This window comes from Pseudophryne corroboree, chromosome 5 (genome assembly GCF_028390025.1).
Source record: "Pseudophryne corroboree isolate aPseCor3 chromosome 5, aPseCor3.hap2, whole genome shotgun sequence".
In the NCBI taxonomy this organism is placed as follows: Eukaryota; Metazoa; Chordata; class Amphibia; order Anura; family Myobatrachidae; genus Pseudophryne; species Pseudophryne corroboree.
Genome location: NC_086448.1, coordinates 446374103 through 446394469, shown reverse-complemented (window position 1 = coordinate 446394469; position 20367 = coordinate 446374103). Strand labels below are relative to the sequence as shown.

The 20367-nt window shown below is 46.7% G+C and overlaps 1 protein-coding gene across 1 annotated transcript in view; it reads right to left on the bottom strand.

The window, feature by feature from the left end:
* The window catches only part of LOC134929613 (dynein axonemal heavy chain 5-like), an 837675-nt gene that overhangs the window by 690003 nt on the left and 127305 nt on the right, over positions 1 to 20367 (bottom strand). Inside the window, exons 16-19 of the mRNA XM_063925200.1 lie at positions 15575 to 15670; positions 14018 to 14191; positions 13786 to 13875; positions 10910 to 11065 (exon numbers count right to left, since the gene is read on the bottom strand). Of these exons, the coding sequence (XP_063781270.1) occupies positions 10910 to 11065; positions 13786 to 13875; positions 14018 to 14191; positions 15575 to 15670 (516 nt within the window). The remainder of the gene's footprint in view (positions 1 to 10909; positions 11066 to 13785; positions 13876 to 14017; positions 14192 to 15574; positions 15671 to 20367) is intronic.

Below are 20367 nucleotides of genomic sequence, written 5' to 3'. Positions count from 1 at the left end.
GTCTGCGACCCGGCTAAGCTTGGCATTAGAGGTAAGTGTGCTGGCTCCATACTTTCTGCGTCTCCCTGGAAGGGCTCTTTGTGGGTTAATTGTGCAATTTAACCTTTTCCTCTGTGTGTGTGTGTGTGTGTGTGTGTGTGTGTGTGTGTGTGTGTGTGTGTGTGTGTGTGTGTGTGCGCGCGTGCGCGCGCGCGCGTGTGTGTGTGTGTGTGTGTGTACTGTCATTGTTACATTATGTCAGGCAAAGAGTGTGTTTCACGTAAAGCACAGTGTTCCTCTTCTCCAGGGGGTTCCCTAGTGTGTACTCAGTGTAGTGTCCCTTGCCACACTAGTGGGGAAGAGCCAGCATGGCTGGACTCCACTAGGGGAATGATATCCAACATTTCTACTTAATTGTCCCGCAATGAGAAAGATGGAATACTTAAGACAATCTATGACTGAGTTTATGAAAAGAAACTCAGTACTCAAACCAGCGTCTCGGTCCCCTGCCATTTGTCCGCAAAAACGTCCTTTGGCCCATATCCTGCAGTCTGACTCTGATGATGAGGGGTCAGACATGGAGGAGGTGGAGGTGGACCCAGAGGTGGGGGAGGGTACTCTGTCACAGGGAATAGACGCTCTCATAGAGGCTATCAGAGAAGTTCTGCATATCCCTGATAAAGGTGACAGAGGAGAGTGAGGAATCTTATTTTAATATAAAAAAAGAAATCCTCAGCCACTTTTCCTGTGTCAAAGGAACTAAATACACTGTTTGAAGAACCGTGGGTTAATCCTGATAGGATAATTTCAAATCCCTAAAAGGTTTTTCCTTTTCCTCCTTAGGATAGAAAAAAATGGGAAAATCTACCGATAGTGGATGCATCAGTATCCAGGCTGTCACGAAAGATTGTATTGCCTGTCCCGGGTGCAGCCTCCCTAAAAGATGCGGCTGATCGTAAAATTGAGACCACACTCAAATCCTTGTATACAGATGCTGGCGTGGCCCAGAGACCCACTATAGCATGCAGGTGGATTACAAGAGCCATTGCCAAATGGTCGGGTAACCTAATTGAGGGGTTAGATACCTTACCTCAAGGGGAGATTATTTTACAGGATATTCAGGACTCTGCGAACCTTATGGTGGAAGCCACAAAAGAAATAGGCTTGCTTAATGCATGCACCACAGCTATGGCAGTGTCAGCACGCAGGAGCTTATGGCTACGCCAATGGACTGCTGACGCAGATTCCAGGAAAGGAGTGGAAGGCCTACCCTTCACAGGAGAGGTCTTATTTGGAGATGAACTCAACAAATGGATCTCCAAAGCTATTGTGGGTAAGTCCACATATCTTCCTTCTGCAGCTCCCCCAACTAGGAAGGCTTACTCAGGTCCCAATTTACTTTCCTTTCGGACTGCCAAGTTTAGGGGCAAACCAAGAGGTTCATCTACAGCCACCAGAGGCGCTAGAGGTAAACCACGCAAACCAGCAACTGCCAGTTCACAGGAACAGGGCTCAAGCTCTGCTTCCTCAAAACCTTAAGCATGATGGTGGACCGCGATGCCTGGAAGACTGGCAGGTGGGAGCCCGACTAAAATTCTTCAGTCACATCTGGGCAAGTTCGTGCCAGGATCCCTGGGTCATAGATCTTATTTCCCAGGGCTACAGACTGGAGTTCCAGGAGCTCCCACCTCACAGATTCTTCAAATCAGGCTTGCCAGTTTCACAAGAGGCAAGTATATCTTTACAGGACGCCATTCAAAAACTGGTACAGACTCAGGTCATTGTTCCAATTCCACCTCATCTGCAAAACAAGGGATATTATTCCAACTTGTTTGTAGTACCAAAACCGGATGCTTCAGTAAGACCGTTTCTGAACCTCAAGTCGTTGAACCCATACTTACGAGTGTTAAAATTCAAGATGGAGTCTCTGAAAGCGGTGATTTCAGGTATGCAGGAGGGGGGAATTCCTAGTGTCTCTAGATATCAAGGATGCGTACTTTCACATTCTGATCTGGCTGCCTCATCAGGCTTATCTACGGTTTGCACTGCTGGACTGTCACTACCAGTTCCAGGCCCTGCCATTTGGTCTCTCCACGGCACTGAGGGTTTTCACCAAAGTGATGGCAGAGATGATGTTTCTACTCCGCAAACAGGGAGTGAACATAATTCCGTACCTGGACGATCTTCTGATAAAGGCACCGTCCAGGGAGTGGTTGTTGGACAGCATTGGCCTCTCCACCAGACTACTCCTGGATCACGGGTGGATTTTGAACTTACCAAAATCTCACCTGGAACCGACCCAGAGGCTTCCTTTCCTGGGAATCATACTGGACACAGAGTCTCAGAGAGTGTTCCTTCCCTTGGAGAAGGCCATGGTAATCCAGTCGATGGTTCAGACTGTTCTGAAGCCAACCCGGATCTCGTGTATCTGTGCATTCACCTTCTGGTGAAAATGGTGGTCTCTTACGAAGCAATTCAGCATGGAAGGTTTCATGCGAGGCCCTTCCAGCTAGATCTATTGGACAAATGGTCCGGATCGCATCTTAGCATGCACCAGAGTATCTGTCTTTCGCCAAGAGCCAGGATCTCCCTTCTGTGGTGGCTACAGACTTCTCACCTCGTCGGGGGTCGGAGGTTCGGGATTCAGAATTGGATTCTGCTAACCACAGACGCAAGCCTCAGAGATTGGGGAGCAGTCACGCATGGGGTGCAGTTTCCAGGAAGATGGTCAAGTCAGGAAGTCGTCCTTCCAATAAACATCCTGGAACTCTGGGCTATCTACAATGCCCTTCTGCAGTCCTCATCTCTACTTCGGCATCAGGCCATTCAAGTCCAGTTGGACAATGTAACGGTGGTAACGCGCATAAACAGACAGGGCAGAAAGAAAAGCAGAGCAGCAATGTCAGAGGTGTCAAGAATTCTCCTCTGGGTGGAAAAACACGGCGTAGCGTTGTCGGTGGTCTTCATTCTGGGAGTAGACAACTGGGAAGCAGACTTCCTCAGCAGACACGACCTGCACCCGGGGGAGTGGGGCCTTCACCTGGAGGTGTTCCATTGGTTGACACGTTGGTGGGGATATCCACAGATCGACATGATGGCCTCTTGACTCAACAAGAAGCTCAAGCGGTATTGTTACAGGTCGAGAGACCCACAAGCAGTGGCGGTAGACGTACTGACAACTCTGTGGGTCTACCAGCTGGTGTACGTGTTTCCTCCACTTCCTCTGATCCCAAGAATTCTAAAAAGAAGAAAAAGGGAAAAGGTTCAAGCAATACTCATTGCTCCGGACTGGCCGTGAAGGGCCGGGTACGCGGATCTTCTCGAGATGCTGATCGAAGATCCGTGACCTCTACCTCTTCACGAGGATCTTCTGCAACAGGACCCGTTCATCTATCAAGACTTAAGTGGCTAGGTTTAACAGCATGGAAGTTGACGGCTGATCCTAGCCGGAGAGGGATTCCTGACAAGGTCATCCCGACTATGATCCAAGCCAGGAAGGGGGTAACAACTAAACATTACCACCGTATATGGAAGAAGTATGTCTCTTGGTGTGAAAGCAAATATTCTGCGGTGGAATTTCATCTGGGACGTTTCCTACTTTTTCTGCTGTCTGGACTGGATGTGGGCCTAAGTCTAGGCTCCATTAAAGTCCAGATTACGACCTTGTCTAATTAATTTCAGAAACAATTGGCTTCTATCCCTGAGGTCCAGACATTCTTGAAGGGTGTTTTGCACATCCAACCTCCCTTTGTGCCTCCCACGGCACCTAGGGATCTCAATTTGGTTCTGCACTACCTCCAATCGTACTGGTTTGAACCGTTACAGGAGGTGGACGTAAAGTACCATACGTGGAAGACTGTCAACACTGTTGGCCTTGGCTTCAGCAAGACGTGTGTCGGAACTGGGGGCATTGTCTTACAAGAGCCCCTACTTAATTTTCCATAAGGACAGAGCTGAACTCAGGACTCATCAGCAATTTCCTCCTAAGATGGTGTCCACATTTCACATTAACCAACCTATTGTGGTTCCGGTTGTTACAGACACCTCTGCTACTTCAAAGTCTTTGCATGTTGTGAGGGCTTTGAAGGTGTACGTAAAGAGGGCAGCTCGTCACAGGAAAATTGGACTCGCTGTTCGTTCTTTATGATCCCAACAAAATTGGGTGTCCTGCTTCAAAGCAGTCAATTGCACGCTGGATCAGGCTCACTATCCAGCATGCTTAGTCCGCGGCAGGCTTGCCAGTTCCAAAATCTGTACAGGACCACTCTACTAGGTCGGTGGGTTCTTCTTGGGCGGCTGCCTAGGGTGTCTCGGCTTTACAGCTCTGCCGAGTAGCTACATGGTCAGGTTCGAAGACTTTTGCAAAGTTTTACAAGTTCGATGCTTTGGAGTCTGAGGACCTTCAGGTTTGGTCAATCAGTTCTGCTGGAACCTCAGCACTCCCCCACCTGGTTTGGGAGCTTTGGTACTTTCCCATGGTACTAAATAAGACGTAAGTGAATACAAGTTTGTTAAAAACAGCGCCCCAACTCAAAAGTGCAGCAGTGGTGGTCCCGGTGATCCCACTCACCAAAACACATTCAAGACAATGACAACAAATGTGGACCACCTTGCGCACCCTCTTGGTAACCGAGATAAATAACGGGGTTAACAGGTATAAAAATTATAAAAAATGATATCAAAATATCCGCAATGTTCCACTCTCCCCTTTGTTTACTGGGGTATTATAGTAATATAGTCCAAATGTAATTCCAACGAGTGGATTCCAACTTCAAATGGCCAAATTCTTGTTCTTTTAGTCTCGCCTTTCTCCAAATGGGCAACCAATTTCGTGTGGACCTGTATTTTCCACCAAAGGCAGGTTACGCAGTTCCATGCAGGATTCGCAGGTCAGGTTTAACAGGCAGTATCAAACAGCAACAGTCACCGCACAACAGGGTGCAGTCTTCTCCATGTTGTTGATATAAAGATCCAATGGTTTCTTCTAACGTAGACCCCAAACACCCGTCCTATTGCCTGGCCGACTACTACAGCTTCAGGAACAGTTTCCCAGTGTCTCTGCTGCTTTTTTTTACCAGGCTCACACAGATTAATGTAATCACGGCCGCTGCTTAGCTTTGCACACAGAGGGCTCTCCAACAACATGGAGAAGACTGCACCCTGTTGTGCGGTGACTTCTGTTGCTGTTTGATACTGCCTGTTAAACCTGACCTGCGAATCCTGCATGGAACTGCGTAACCTGCCTTTGGTGGAAAATACAGGTCCACACGAAATTGGTTGCCCATTTGGAGAAAGGCGAGACTAAAAGAACAAGAATTTGGCCATTTGAAGTTGGAATCCACTCTTTGGAATTACATTTGGACTATATTACTATAATACCCCAGTAAACAAAGGGGAGAGTGGAACATTGCGGATATTTTGATATCATTTTTTATAATTTTTATACCTGTTAACCCCGTTATTTATCTCGGTTACCAAGAGGGTGCGCAAGGTGGTCCACATTTGTTGTCATTGTCAAGACGTAAGTGAAAATAGGATTTTAATTACCTACCGGTAAATCCTTTTCTTGTAGTCCGTAGGGGATACTGGGCGCCCGTCCGGTGCTTCATTCTTCCTGCACTGTTACTTGGTTCAGTAATGTTGTTTGGTTCAGCTGTTGCTGTTCCTGGTTTCAAGTTTGGTTAGCTTGGCTTTCCTCTTGTTTGTGTGTGCTGGTTCGTAAGCTCACCATTTTCCTTTTTCTATATCCTTCTCTCAAAGTATGTCCGTCTCCTCGGGCACAGTTTCCTAGACTGAGTCTGGTAGGAGGGGCATAGAGGGAGGAGCCAGCGCACACTATCAAATTCTTAAAGTGCCTAAGGCTCCTAGTGGACCCGTCTATACCCCATGGTACTAAATGGATTCCCAGTATCCCCTACGGACTTTTAATATATAAAACTCAGAGGGTGACATGTGTTGTGCACGTAAGGTGTGACATGCAAGTTCCAACGTGATGACCTGATTTTTATCAGCAGTTGAATTCAACATATAGTTGCAGTGTTCCATGTTCACACTATACAAATAAAAGTTACTGGCAACAAAATAGTTTCCTTATTTTACTGATCACGAGCCTAGAATTTTCAATGTTAAACATACTATTTACTGGCAGCCGGGATGCCGACTGTCAAGATACCGACAGCAGCATCCAGGCCACCAGTATGCCGATAGCATAGCGAGCACTAGAAAGCCGCTTGCGGGCTCGCTATGCTCACCACACAGGTTATATTCTCCCTCTATGTTGTGGACACCCACAGAGGGAGAAAAGCCTTTGTCGCCAGTTTTCCGGCGACAGCATTTTACTGTCTGTCGGGATTCCGGCGTCAACATTGTAACCGCTGGGATCCCAACAGGCGGTCTCGTGATTGCCTCCCGTTAATAACACATGGTTTTATCTGCCAAGCCTTAACACCAGATCTACAACAGGGACGTGCAGTCAGGGGAGGCAGTGCCTCCACTGTCATTCTCCCCAGTCATTAATGATTACAATAATATAAAGAAGATACTTATGACACATATCCTGTGTCCTAAGTATATGCTTTATATTACGGAGTGTAATCATTTTTACATTTTAAAACGGGATCAAATTTGTTTTGGAGGCACCGAGAGCGGTGCCTCCTGCGGATAATGACAAAGGGCTGGAAGCGGGGGGTGGACAGGAGGCGGAGCCAAGGACAGGGCTCTAAAAGCCCATTAAAAAAAAGCAGGTCAAGTGGCACTAGTATAAGTGCCTCAGTGACAGGGGCGTGCTTTCAGCCCATATGAAAGCACGCCCCTGTCACTGATGCAAATATGATTGGGAACCAGACTTTCAGCTCACCCTGTGGACCAGCCTACTTTTACTGTCCTATCACCGGCCTGCAGCTTTTCTCCCGGGTCCTGCTTTCATTCCTCCGGCCAGCCAGACCCTCTGCACTTCTTCATGTGAGACCCTCGCCGCCTCTGCTCACTTGACTACGCGGCTGCGTAGAGTGGGCGCTGCTATATTCACTCCCCGCTCACCGCCGCTCATCAACCCCAGCCCCCCCGCTCATCACCCCCAGGCTCACCGCCGGCGCCGCTCATCACTGCCGCTCATCATCCCCAGCCTCCCCGCTCACCTCTGCTCATCACCCCCAGGCTCACTGCCGGCGCCGCTCATCACCCCCAGTCATCACCCCCAGCCCCCCCTCATCACAGCAGCTCACTGATCATAACCCCCAGCCCCCCCCCCACCCGCTTATCACAGCAGCTCACTGATCATCACCCCTAGCCCCCCCCCGCTCATCACAGCAGCTCACTGATCATCACCCCTAGCCCCCCCCCCCCCGCTCATCACAGCAGCTCACTGATCATAACCCCCAGCCCCCCCCCCCCCCGCTCATCACAGCAGCTCACTGATCATAACCCCCAGCCCCCCCCCACCCGCTTATCACAGCAGCTCACTGATAGTCACCCCCAGTCCCCCCATCACAGCAGCTCACTGATCATCACCCCCAACCCCCCCGCTCATCACAGCAGCTCACTGATCATCACCCCCAACCCCCCCGCTCATCACAGCAGCTCACTGATATCACCCCCAGCCCCCCCTCATCACAGCAGCTCACTGATCATCACCCCCAACCCCCCCGCTCATCACAGCAGCTCACTGATATCACCCCCAGCCCCCCCTCATCACAGCAGCTCACTGATCATCACCCCCAACCCCCCCGCTCATCACAGCAGCTCACTGATCATCACCTCCAGCCCCCCTCATCACAGCAGCTCACTGATCATCACCCCCAGACCCCCCTGCTCATCACAGCAGCTCACTGATCATCACCCCCAGCCCCCTCTGCTCATCACAGCAGCTCACTGATCATCACCCCCAGCCCCCCCCCCCCCCCACTCATCACAGCAGCGCAGGAGAAGTTGCAGAGGCTTGGCCGTAGCATCTGGGAATATGTGAGAGACCACAACCGCTATTGACAGACAGTGGGGACTGGTGAGTAGCTTGTAAACTCCCAAACTCCCCCCACCCTGTGGCGCTGATCTATCTTTTTGACGGTGGGTGCCGGCGCCTATGCCCCCACCCCCATCCCATCGGCAACACCCCCCATACTGCTACTTTGCCTTCTCTCCCCTCAGCTCCATCCCTCCCCCCAAGCGGCTCTTCCGTAGTGTAAGGTGTATAAGCGGCTCTTCTATAATGTAACGTGTATAAGCAGCTCCTCTGTGGTGTGACTTGTATAAGTGTCTCCTCTGTGGGGTAACGTGTACAGTATAAGCGTCTTCTCTGTGGGGTAACGTGTATAAGCGTCTACTCTGTGGGGTAACGTGTATAAACGGCTCCTCTGTGGGGTAACGTGTATAAGCGGCTCCTCTGTGGGGTAACGTGTATAAGCGGCTCCTCTGTGGGGTAACGTGTATAAGCGGCTCCTCTGTGGGGTAACGTGTATAAGCGTCTTCTCTGTGGGGTAACGTGTATAAGTGGCTCCTCTGTGGGGTAACGTGTATAAGCGTCTTCTCTGTGGTGTAACGTGTATAAGCGGCTCCTCTGTGGGGTAACGTGTAATAAGCGTCTTCTCTGTGGGGTAACGTGTATAAGCGGCTCCTCTGTGGGGTAACGTGTATAAGCGGCTCCTCTGTGGGGTAACGTGTATAAGCGGCTCCTCTGTGGGGTAACGTGTATAAGCGTCTTCTCTGTGGGGTAACGTGTATAAGCGGCTCCTCTGTGGGGTAACGTGTATAAGCGTCTTCTCTGTGGGGTAACGTGTATAAGCGGCTCCTCTGTGGGGTAACGTGTATAAGCGGCTCCTCTGTGGGGTAACGTGTATAAGCGGCTCCTCTGTGGGGTAACGTGTATAAGCGGCTCCTCTGTGGTGTAACGTGTATAAGCGGCTCCTCTGTGGGGTAACGTGTATAAGCGGCTCCTCTGTGGTGTAACGTGTATAAGCGGCTCCTCTGTGGGGTAACGTGTATAAGCGGCTCCTCTGTGGTGTAACGTGTATAAGCGGCTCCTCTGTGGGGTAACGTGTATAAGCGGCTCCTCTGTGGTGTAACGTGTATAAGCGGCTCCTCTGTGGGGTAACGTGTATAAGCGGCTCCTCTGTGGGGTAACGTGTATAAGCGGCTCCTCTGTGGTGTAACGTGTATAAGCGTCTCTTCTGTGGTGTAACGTGTATAAGCGTCTCTTCTGTGATGTATCGTGTATAACCGGATCTTCTGTGGTGTACCACTCCTGATAGGCTGCCGGTCCGCAGCAGATTTGAAATAGTAGCGCTTCAGTCATAGGAGCCGCAGTGCCGCCGACCACAGCCTCCTCCTCCTTGCACCGCCACCTCCCTCTGCCTCCTCCTCGCTACACCTCCGCCACCCTCAGCCGCGCCGCCGCCGCCCTCAGTCTTTCTATGCACCTCTACCTCCTCCGCACCAATGCCGACCACAGCCTCCTCATCCACCGCACTGCAGAGCACAGCATGCTTAGCACCGCCGCTACTAAAGAGGTAATCTTACCCTGTTGCCTTTCTCTCTCCCTTGTCCCTACTGTATACCCTTGCTGTCCCTCTCTCTGTCACTCTCCCAGTCCCTATGTCCCTGCTGTCACTTTCCCGGTCGCTCTCTGTCACTCTCCATGTCCCTGCTGTCACTTTCCCTGTCCCTCTCCATGTCCCTATGACTATGCTGTCACTTTCCATGTCCCTCTCTCTGTCACTATGTCTATGCTGTCCCTTTCCCTGTCCCTATGTCCCTGATGTCACTCTCCCTGTCGCTATGTCTCTGCTGTCACTCTCCCTGTCCCTATGTCCTTGCTGTCACTCTCCCTGAATTTTTTCTCATTCCATGTGCTATAATGTGACTTTCGGCTCATTCTGTGTGCTATAATGTGAATTTCAGCTCATACCGTGTGCTATAATGTGAATTTCGGCACATTCAGTGTGCTATAATGTGAATTTCGGCTCATTATGTGTGCTATAATGTGAATTTCGGCTCATTATTGTGCTATAATGTGAATTTTGGCTTATTCTGTGTGCTGTACTGTGAATTTCGGATCATACCGTGTGCTGTACTGTGAATTTCCACACATACTGTGTGGTATAATGTGAAATGGGCACCAGTACTAGACTGTATAAGGGGTCTTACTATTGTGGTGTATAAGGAATATATGGTGTGGTAAACTACACTGAAGGACACGCCCCCTTAGCCAGAGCGCACGTGCCTTCGGCGTGCACATAATTGCAACCTTCACTTTTCCATATCCCCACTTCGACTACTGTGAGGGATGGTAGCAGAATCCTGGCGCTTGAGATGACGATGGTCAGAATACCGACAGCGTCATCCGATGTGCAGGATCCCGACAACTGTTAGTTTATTACCCTAACCCTCTCTGCCTGCAGCTTGTTCCTAAACTGCGCCAGGTAGAGCCCATTCCTAAACTGGTACTGCTGGCCAGGGATGATTCTGCTTGTCTGCAGCCTCCACCATAAGCAGCAGCTCTCCCAGCAGCAGCGCAGCTGTTGGGAGACCTGTTGCTGCTGGCGGAGAATGGAGATGAGCAGAGTCTGTCCCCATGCTGCCCAAAAGGAGGCTCCAGAATCTGCCCCCTACTGCTGTAGTGCAGGTAGAAGGAGACACAAGCACAGCAGGCACAGCCAGGGGTGGTGATGACATGTTATAGTGCTATGGATTGTATGAGGAATGGGGCCCCAAATCGGTGTGTTGCTTAGGGCCCCATGAGGTCTAAACTCGTCTCTGGCGGTGGCTTTAGTGGGCATGCCTCACCAGCCACTGATCTCACCGCACGCCACTGATCTACAGTGTATATAACATGTCTTAGATGGACTAAATTTGTTATGTAGAATAAAACTATAGTAAGCATCTGTAAAATAAAAGATAGCAAATCTATAATCTGTCAGATCAAAGACAAGCAAAATACCTTTGTTTCTGGATGTCTAACCAGCAGCGATGCATGAAGTCCAGTTTTGGCCAGTTCTGCACATTTGCACCATCCTCTGTAATACACTAGCTCAAACTCCATAAGGACGGCAGCCATTTTGTTGTAGCTCCGGATGATTTTTTTCATTTCTAAACCCTATTGTGTAATCAAGACATTAGACATTATTTTTGCTTCTCTAGTAATTTATAAAAATTTTATTGGAAAATACAAATACACAAATGAAAAAGGTGCAAAACTGAAAACACCCCAAAATATCAGAGATTTGTTTCTTGCCACACAATGGCAGAGATGTTTCTCAGCAAGAGGGTGGGATCCGTGTGTATGTAACATGCTGTACCACTCTCTACCAGAGATATCTGGGACTATGCGGGTAATTCTGAGTTGATCGCAGCAGGAACTTTGTTAGCAGTTGGGCAAAACCATGGGGGTAATTCCAAGTTGATCGCAGCAGGACATTTTTTAGCAGTTGGGCAAAACCATGTGCACTGCAGGGGGTGCAGATATAACATTTACAGAGAGAGTTAGATTTGGGTGGGTTATTTTGTTTCTGTGCAGGGTAAATACTGGCTGCTTTATTTTTACACTGCAAATTAGATTGCAGATTGAACACACCACACCCAAATCTAACTCTCTCTGCACATGTTATATCTGCCTCCCCTGCAGTGCACATGGTTTTGCCCAATTGCTAACAAAAATCCTGCTGCGATCAACTCAGAATTACCCCCTATGTGCACTGCAGGGGAGGCAGATATAACATGTGCAGAAAGAGTTAGATTTGGGTGGGTTATTTTGTTTCTGTGCAGGGTAAATACCGGCTGCTTTATTTTTACACTGCAATTTAGATTTCAGATTGAACACACCACACCCAAATCTAACTCTCTCTGCACATGTTATATCTGCCCACCCTGCAGTGCACATGGTTTTGCCCAACTGCTAACAAAGTTCCTGCTGCGATCAACTCAGAATTGCCCCCAATAAACGGCCACATTAAGTAGGCTTACCATACTATCCTTTTAAACTGGGACACTCAATCAATACACACATTTTCGGGGGGTTCCTGAGAATATTATGTATTATGTATCCCCTGTATATATCTACTGGGTACCACAGCAGATATTTGCTACAGTGCCATTGTTTTCACTGCAACAGCAACCCCCATGGCAAACAGAACTGGAAGAGAGAGCCTTAGGATCCCTCCCGGCACTCTCATGCATGGTAACAGACTGCACATGCAGAGTAACATGGAGGCCCCCAGAAACTGAAAGCTAATGCGATCGCTTTACTTTTACTCATCGCATAGAGCCCATCACCCTGGACATGAAAAAAGATAATTTCTTATTGCTGCAAATAGTAGCGATAAAAAAGTTATCATTATCGGGTCAAAAATCTGATAACTAAATGGGCCCCAAAAATGAGTCAAACTTAATTGGGTCTCGTTACATTCTGGATAGAGGGCCCACCTGCATGGCTTCTTCTTTGGAAAGTCCATACAAGATAGCCTCTTGTTCCTTGTGGCTGCCTCATTTTATAATAAAACTATGTGACTATATCTAGCTATTCCCACTAATCTTCTTCATCTCTTTGTACTACAGGTATTAAAGAAAACACACAGTAGCGCTCAATTATTTTCCATTTTTTTAAGCTAAATATGTCACTCTAAAAGCAGAACACAAAAAAAAACTGCATGGGAAAGACTTGAAATTAAAGGAATTCTTACTTAAACCTTCACCAACTCTAGCTGTGAAACCAGTAGTGTTAAGGGGAGGGGGAAATGGGTACTAATTACGCAAGTTCATGCCCCCCCCCCCCCTTCTTACCTATTAGCCAATAAGCACCAACTTCCTCTGCCAGCAGGGGGCTGTGTAACCACACTGAACGGGCCCCTCCTGGATTTGTCCATGGCTAAGAAGCGCACAGCACCCCCCTGTGCAGTTAGCGGTGGCTAAACATACAATGGTTTTGTTTATTTATTTTTAAAGGCCATGCTTGGGCCACACCCCCTACAGTACCCGGTTCCGCCCATGACCGTGCCTGAAACTACCTGCTATCTGAACAAAAGCGGTCTGTAGTTCACAAAGGAGTGGTGTTGGAGGATCTACATAGGACTCTATGTTAGTGCTACGGTTATATAAATGTGGGACAAATTAAAAAGTGTTTTATGGCTTAAAAAATTCTAATAATGGTACCTTTCATAAATTAACATAAAAAGTAACGGCAGAAAGCAGAAAAATATATAAACAAACAGGCAAGACTGAAAGTGCGAACATTACACGTTCATTATTTTGCAAATAAATAATGTGGTTATATATATATATATATATATATATATATATATATATATATATATATATATATATATATATATATATATATATATATATATATATATATATAGCAGAACAGAGACTCTGCACTCCCATAGAAAATCAGAGAACTTAGTCCGGTGCCCTCATAACTGCATGGCAGCAGTACATACAAAGTCCTCAACAGCGGCACACAGGACACGATTACAGCGACACTTAGATGAATGTCAACGTTTCAAACCTTTAATGGTTGTTCGTCAGGATACATCATTACAGGTTTGAAACGCTGACATTCATCTAAGTGTCGCTGTAATCGTGTCCTGTGTGCCGCTGTTGAGTACTTTGTATATACATTTTCCATTTTCTCTTTACAGCGCATACCGTTTCATTTAGAAATTGTGATTATTAATATTAATTCATTTATAAATTGTGATCACTTATATTATGCATGTATTATACTAAGATAATAAGTAAATTAAAATTAACTTTGAAAAAGAAATTAGATTTTTTTTTTTTTTTTTTAATGTTTGCTTATTAAAAATACATACTCACCTGCAAAAGTTCCGTTTTTGTTTTGAGAAATTTCATTGGCTGGTCAATTTTTCTGTACAGTTGCCTAGCCCACATAATTTTGCCTGTTATCTACAAACAATCAGAAAGTAAAAGTTAAATATACAGATTTCACTTTTCCAAAAACACAAGTTGAAAGGAGAAATACAAGTTTTATTTAGTCATGTAAAATTCTGATAAATCTGTACACTACACTGGCATTATTTATACTCACCGGGGGCACATTTCGCGGTGTTGGAGGACTATCTTTATGCTTCTGGTAAAGTTTTCGTACCATATCTAAATCACGGCTGTATCTCTGCAGAACTACCATATATTTTTCACCAAAGTCAAGATGGTCCTTTCCAATTCGCTCAAATTTCAATAACAGATTTACCATCTGTTCAGTCTTTTTGGCAAAAGAAAAGAAAAAACAGTTTAATTTCAAAAGTTTGTTAAGATTTACAGTATCTAGTAATGAATAGAAAAAAAATTAAAGTTTGAATTGTTCTTTGGCAAATTATTCTTCTGCAAAGCACTACCCTAAAAATGTTATTACGCTTAAGGTAATTTATCACATTAGGTTTGCCCTCAAAAGATTTTATTTAATAATTGTCGGGTTGCAAAACAACCCGATGCTCAGTAAACAAACCCCAAAGAAATTAGATGCTCTTCAACAAAAAGTATAGTGTTCCTATGTGTTGGTATGTATATGTGAAAGACCCATTTGATCTTTTGTTTCTCTATTAAATCCCCTACCACTCTATAATCATTGGTAACAAATGCAAAAATTTACTGGTCTGGTGATGCTAATTGGGAACGAAAGATAAGCCTTAACCTCCTCCAAGAAAAGCCATATTCAGATCAGCAGTAGGTGGTTTAATAAAAAAAAAAAAAAAACTTTTCAAATATGTATATAAAATGTAAAAAAAAACCACATATTAAAACCTACCATATTCTTTTTTATAAATGGAACATGTACAATGTGCTTTAGAAGTGAAGCTTAATTCAATTCTTAAATAAAGAAAGTATTATTAATCACTGGAAGGTCATAAAGGTCTGGTCCTGGATGGTATGCAGACTCAAGGCCCTAATAGGAGAAAGGAGGTGGCCAGCTCTCTGTAGGCAGGTGGATAGGATTCAAGGGACAGTACAGTGGTTTATTCTTGTCCTGTGTAGATGTTACATCTACTGTTGTTACAGTATGTTAGGTCAGTGAGTTGAGGACCCGGTTTGCTGTAGAGAAGTGTAGTATTGCATGGTATTGCCACACCTTAGGTTTAGGCACTGCACGGCAGTGTGGTTATTGTTTCCCTGCAGAGATCTGTGAGAGACTGAATGGATGAAGAACAAGAGTTACTATGGTTAGATCGTCTGTGCTAGTCTGCTTCTATTTCCTATCTCTCTTCCTTCTGGGCGGACAGTTTGCCTTGCACCTTGGTGCAGATTGAGTTTTCACCTTGTGTGTGAGTACCCATAGGTGAAACTTGGGGTCTGAGGCCAAGAGTGCCAGGGATGAGTTTCCACCAAACCCAAAATCCCTATTTTTGTAGTCTTGAATCGGTAGGGTGCGACTGTCTACTCTGTGCTAGAATGGTACTTATGTATTGACCTCCTCCTTCATGTCCATGTTCAGCCTGTGCACCAGGACTGTCTGCTACATGTACGGTTTGAAGATGAGAGGTTGCGAACCAGGTAGGTCATCAAGTACACCTACATGGCAGCAGGCTTCACCCCACAAAGTACCACAACGCACCTCTTACATTTGTAATTTACAGTAATGAACACTTACAGTCAGCGGCTTTTCAAACCAGGAATCCACAAATCCTTGCAGAGATTGGTAGAGACCTTCTATTTGATTCTTAAATTCAACGTAGTCTTTATCAAACTAAGATGAAAAAATTAATACATTTAGTTCACATTATACCACTATAACATTGCTATATTTTGTTATTTTTAGACTTTGTACTGTATGCTCGTAAATAGCAAAACATTCCTTATTATTGTCTGTCCTTATTTCCTAGCTGAATGGGGATTACCATTTTGGTACTGCTTAACATCATCTTTCTACAGGTTATGTCTAATATCCGGATCTTTGAAACACTGCATTTATCCAGTGGCAATGTACTCCCTATTCTATATTATAGTATACTAGTAGTCTTGGATGGGTCTTATGAAGGGTCCGTCTCCGTTGCCACCATATTCCCATTCCTGCCTCCATCTAGCTATACTTATTTTGTGACGGCTTCTCCTCTGGGCTGCCATGTCTCTGTCACCGACTTCCACTGTCATGACAGAGATATGACGTCTTCATTTATTATACAGATTACAAATCACAGAGGAGAACTGCGACCAAATAAAAGTAGCAGGCTTTAAAGGCACAAAAATCTGAGATTTCAAACACCCTCATTTTTAGGATCCATCTAAAATGCTGATCTTTAAAACAGTGCACTACAGTATGTATTGGACAACACATTCCCTGCTGAAAACCACAGGAATATTAAAAATAAGATTTTACTTACCGGTAAATCTATTTCTCGAAGTCCGTAGTGGATGCTGGGGACTCCGTAAGGACCATGGGGAATAGACGGGCTCCGCAGGAGACATGGGCACTTTAAGAAAGAATTTAGATTCTGGTGTGCTCTGGCTCCTCCCTCTATGTCCCTCCTCCAGACCTCAGTTAGAGAAACTGTGCCCGGAAGAGCTGACAGTACAAGGAAAGGATTTTGGTAATCCAGGGCAAGATACATACCAGCCACACCAATCACACCGTATAACTTGTGATAAACTTACCCAGTCAACAGTATGAACAACAACAGAGCATCAGTTCAACCCTGATGCAACAATAACATAGCCCTTATTGCAGCAATAACTATATACAAGTATTGCAGAAGAAGTCCGCACATGGGACGGGCGCCCAGCATCCACTAGGGACTACGATAAATAGATTTACCGGTAAGTAAAATCTTAGTTTCTCTAACGTCCTAGTGGATGCTGGGGACTCTGTAAGGACCATGGGGATTATACCAAAGCTCCCAAAACGGGCGGGAGAGTGCGGATAACTCTGCAGCACCGATTGAGCAACAATAGGTCCTCATCAGCCAGGGTATCAAACTTGTAGAACTTTGCAAAAGTGTTTGAACCTGACCAAGTATCAGCTCGGCATAGTTGTAATGCTGAGACCCCTCGGGCAGCCGCCCAAGAAGAGCCCACGTTCCTAGTGGAATGGGCTTTAACTGATTTTGGCAGCGGCAATCCAGCTGCAGAATGAGCCTGCTGAATCGTGTTACAGATCCAGCGAGCAATAGTTTGCTTTGAAGCAGAAGCACCCAGCTTGTTGGATGCATACAGAATAAACAGCGACTCCGTTTTCCTGACTCTAGCCGTTCTGGCTACATAAACCTTCAAAGCCCTGACCACATCCAGTAACTCGGAATCCTCCAAGTCACGAGTAGCCACAGGCACCACAATAGGTTGGTTCATATGAAAAGATGACACCACTTTTGGCAGAAATTGTGTACGGGTCCGCAATTCTGCTCTATCCATATGGAAAACCAGATAGGGGCTTTTATGTGACAAAGCCGCTAATTCTGACCCACGCCTAGCCGAAGCCAAGGCTAATAGCATGACCACTTTCCACGTGAGATATTTTAACTCCACCGTTTTAAGTGGTTCAAACCAGTGTGATTTCAGGAAACTTAACACCACGTTAAGATCCCAAGGTGCCACTGGAGGCACAAAAGGAGGCTGAATATGCAGCACTCCCTTTACAAATGTCTGAACTTCTGGTAGAGAAGCCAACTCTTTTTGAAAGAAAATGGATAGGGCCGAAATCTGGACCTTAATGGAGCCCAATTTCAGGCCCAAATTCACTCCCGACTGTAGGAAGTGGAGGAAACGGCCCAGCTGGAATTCCTCTGTAGGAGCATTCCTGGCCTCATACCAAGAAACATATTTTCGCTAAATACGGTGATAATGTTTAGCTGTCAGGTCCTTCCTAGCCTTTATCAGCGTAGGAATGACCTCGTCCGGAATGCCCTTTTCTGCTAGGATCCGGCGTTCAACCGCCATGCCGTCAAACGCAGCCGCGGTAAGTCTTGGAACAGACAGGGCCCCTGTTGCAACAGGTCCTGTCTTAGAGGAAGAGGCCACGGGTCCTCTGTGAGCATTTCCTGCAGATCTGGATACCAGGACCTTCGTGGCCAATCTGGAACAATGAGTATTGTTCTCACTCCTCTTTTTCTTATTAGCCTCAGCACCTTGGTATGAGAGGAAGAGGAGGAAATACATAGACCGACTGGAACACCCACGGTGTCACCAGGGTGTCTACTGCTATTGCTTGAGGGTCTCTTGACCTGGCGCAATACCTCTGTAGTTTTTTGTTGAGGCGGGATGCCATCATGTCCACCTGTGGCAATTCCCACCGATATGTGATCTGTGTGAAGACTTCCTGATGAAGTCCCCACTCTCCCGGGTGGAGGTCGTGTCTGCTGAGGAAATCTGCTTCCCAGTTGTCCACTCCCGGGATGAACACTGCTGACAGAGCGCTTACGTGATTCTCCGCCCAGCGAAGAATTCTGGTGGCTTCTGCCATCGCCACTCTGCTCCTTGTGCCGCCTTGGCGGTTCACATGAGCCACTGCGGTGATGTTGTCTGACTGAATCAGAACCAGTTGGTCGCGAAGCAAGTGCTCCGCATGACGTAGGGCGCTGTATACGGCCCTTAGTTCCAGGATGTTGATGTGAAGGCAAGTCTCTTGACTTGACCACAGACCTTGGAAATTTCTTCCCTGTGTGACTGCTCCCCACCCTCGGAGGCTAGCGTCCGTGGTCACCAGGACCCAGTCCTGAATTCCGAATCTGCGTCCCTCTAGAAGGTGAGAACTCTGCAGCCACCACAGGAGTGACACCCTGGCCCTGGGGGACAGGGTGATTAACCGATGCATCTGAAGATGTGATCCGGATCACTTATCCAGTAAGTCCCACTGGAAGGTCCTCGCATGGAACCTGCCGAAGGGAATGGCCTCGTATGATGCCACCATCCTTCCCAGGACTCGAGTGCAGTAATGCACTGACACCTGTTTTGGTTTTAATAGATTCCTGACCAGTGTCATGAGCTCCTGAGCTCTCTCTATCGGGAGATAAACCCTTTTCTGGTCTGTGTCTAGGATCATGCCTAGGAGAGGCAGATGAGCTGTAGGAACCAACTGCGACTTTGGAATATATAGAATCCAGCCGTGTTGCCGTTACACTTCCAGAGAAAGTGATACGCTGTTCAGCAACTGCTCTCTTGATCTCGCTTTTATGAGGAGATCGTCCAAGTACGGGATAATAGTGACACCTTGCTTCCGCAGGAGCACCATCATTTCCGCCATTACCTCGGTGAATATTCTCGGGGCCGTGGAGAGACCAAACGGCAACTTCTGAAATTGGTAATGACAATCCCTTACCGCAATTCTGAGGTACGCCTGATGAGGTGGATAAACGGGGACATGAAGGTATGCATCCTTTATGTCCAGAGACACCATTAAATCTCCCCCTTTCAGGCTTGCGATGACCGCTCTTAGCGATTCCATCTTGAACTTGAACCTTTTCAGGTATATGTTCAGGGATTTTAAATTCAATATGGGTCTGACCGAACCGTCCGGTTTTGGGACTACAACATGGTCGAATAATAACCCCCTCCTTGTTGAAGGAGGGGAACCTTGACCACCACCTGTTGAAGATACAATTTGTGAATTGCAGTTAACACTATTTCCCTCTCGTGGGGGGAAGCCGGCAGGGCCGTCGGTGAGGGGGCATCTCCTCAAAGTCCAGCTTGTATCCCTGAGACACAATATCTATTGCCCAGGGATCCAACCCACTTGTGGCTGAACTTACGAAGGCGTGCCCCCACCGGGCCTAGCTCCGCCTGTGGAGCCCCAGCGACATGCGGTGGATTTTGTAGAGGCCGGGGAGGACTTCTGTTCCTGGGAACTAGCTGTGTTGTGCAGCTTCTTTCCTCTGCCCCTGCCTCTGGCAAGAAAGGACGCACCTCGGACTTTCTTGTTTCTTTGTGTTCGAAAGGCTGCATTTGATAATGTCGTGCTTTCCTAGGCTGTGCAGGAATATAAGGTAAAATATCAGAATTACCAGCTATAGCTGTGGAGACCAGGTCCGAGAACCCTTCTCCATACAATCCTCAGCCTTCCATATGCCTCTTAAGTCGGCATCATCTGTCCATTGCATATTCTACAGGACACGTCAAGCAGAAATCGACATAGCTTTGACTCTAGAACCCAGTAGACTAATGTCTCTTTGGGCATGTTTTATATATATATATCTCTTAAGACAGCATCTTTAATATATATATATCTCTATATATACATATATATATATATATATATATATACACACACACATACTAGGTTCTCAATCTCTGCTGATAAGGTACCTGTCCACGCTGCTACAGCGCTATAAACCCGTGCCGACACAACCGCCGGTCTGAGTAGTGTACCAGAATGTGCACGCTATTTTCAGGATCCCTGAGGATAGCTGTTACGTCAGGGCTACCTTTTGGGCAAATGTGACACCCTAGGGGAAGATT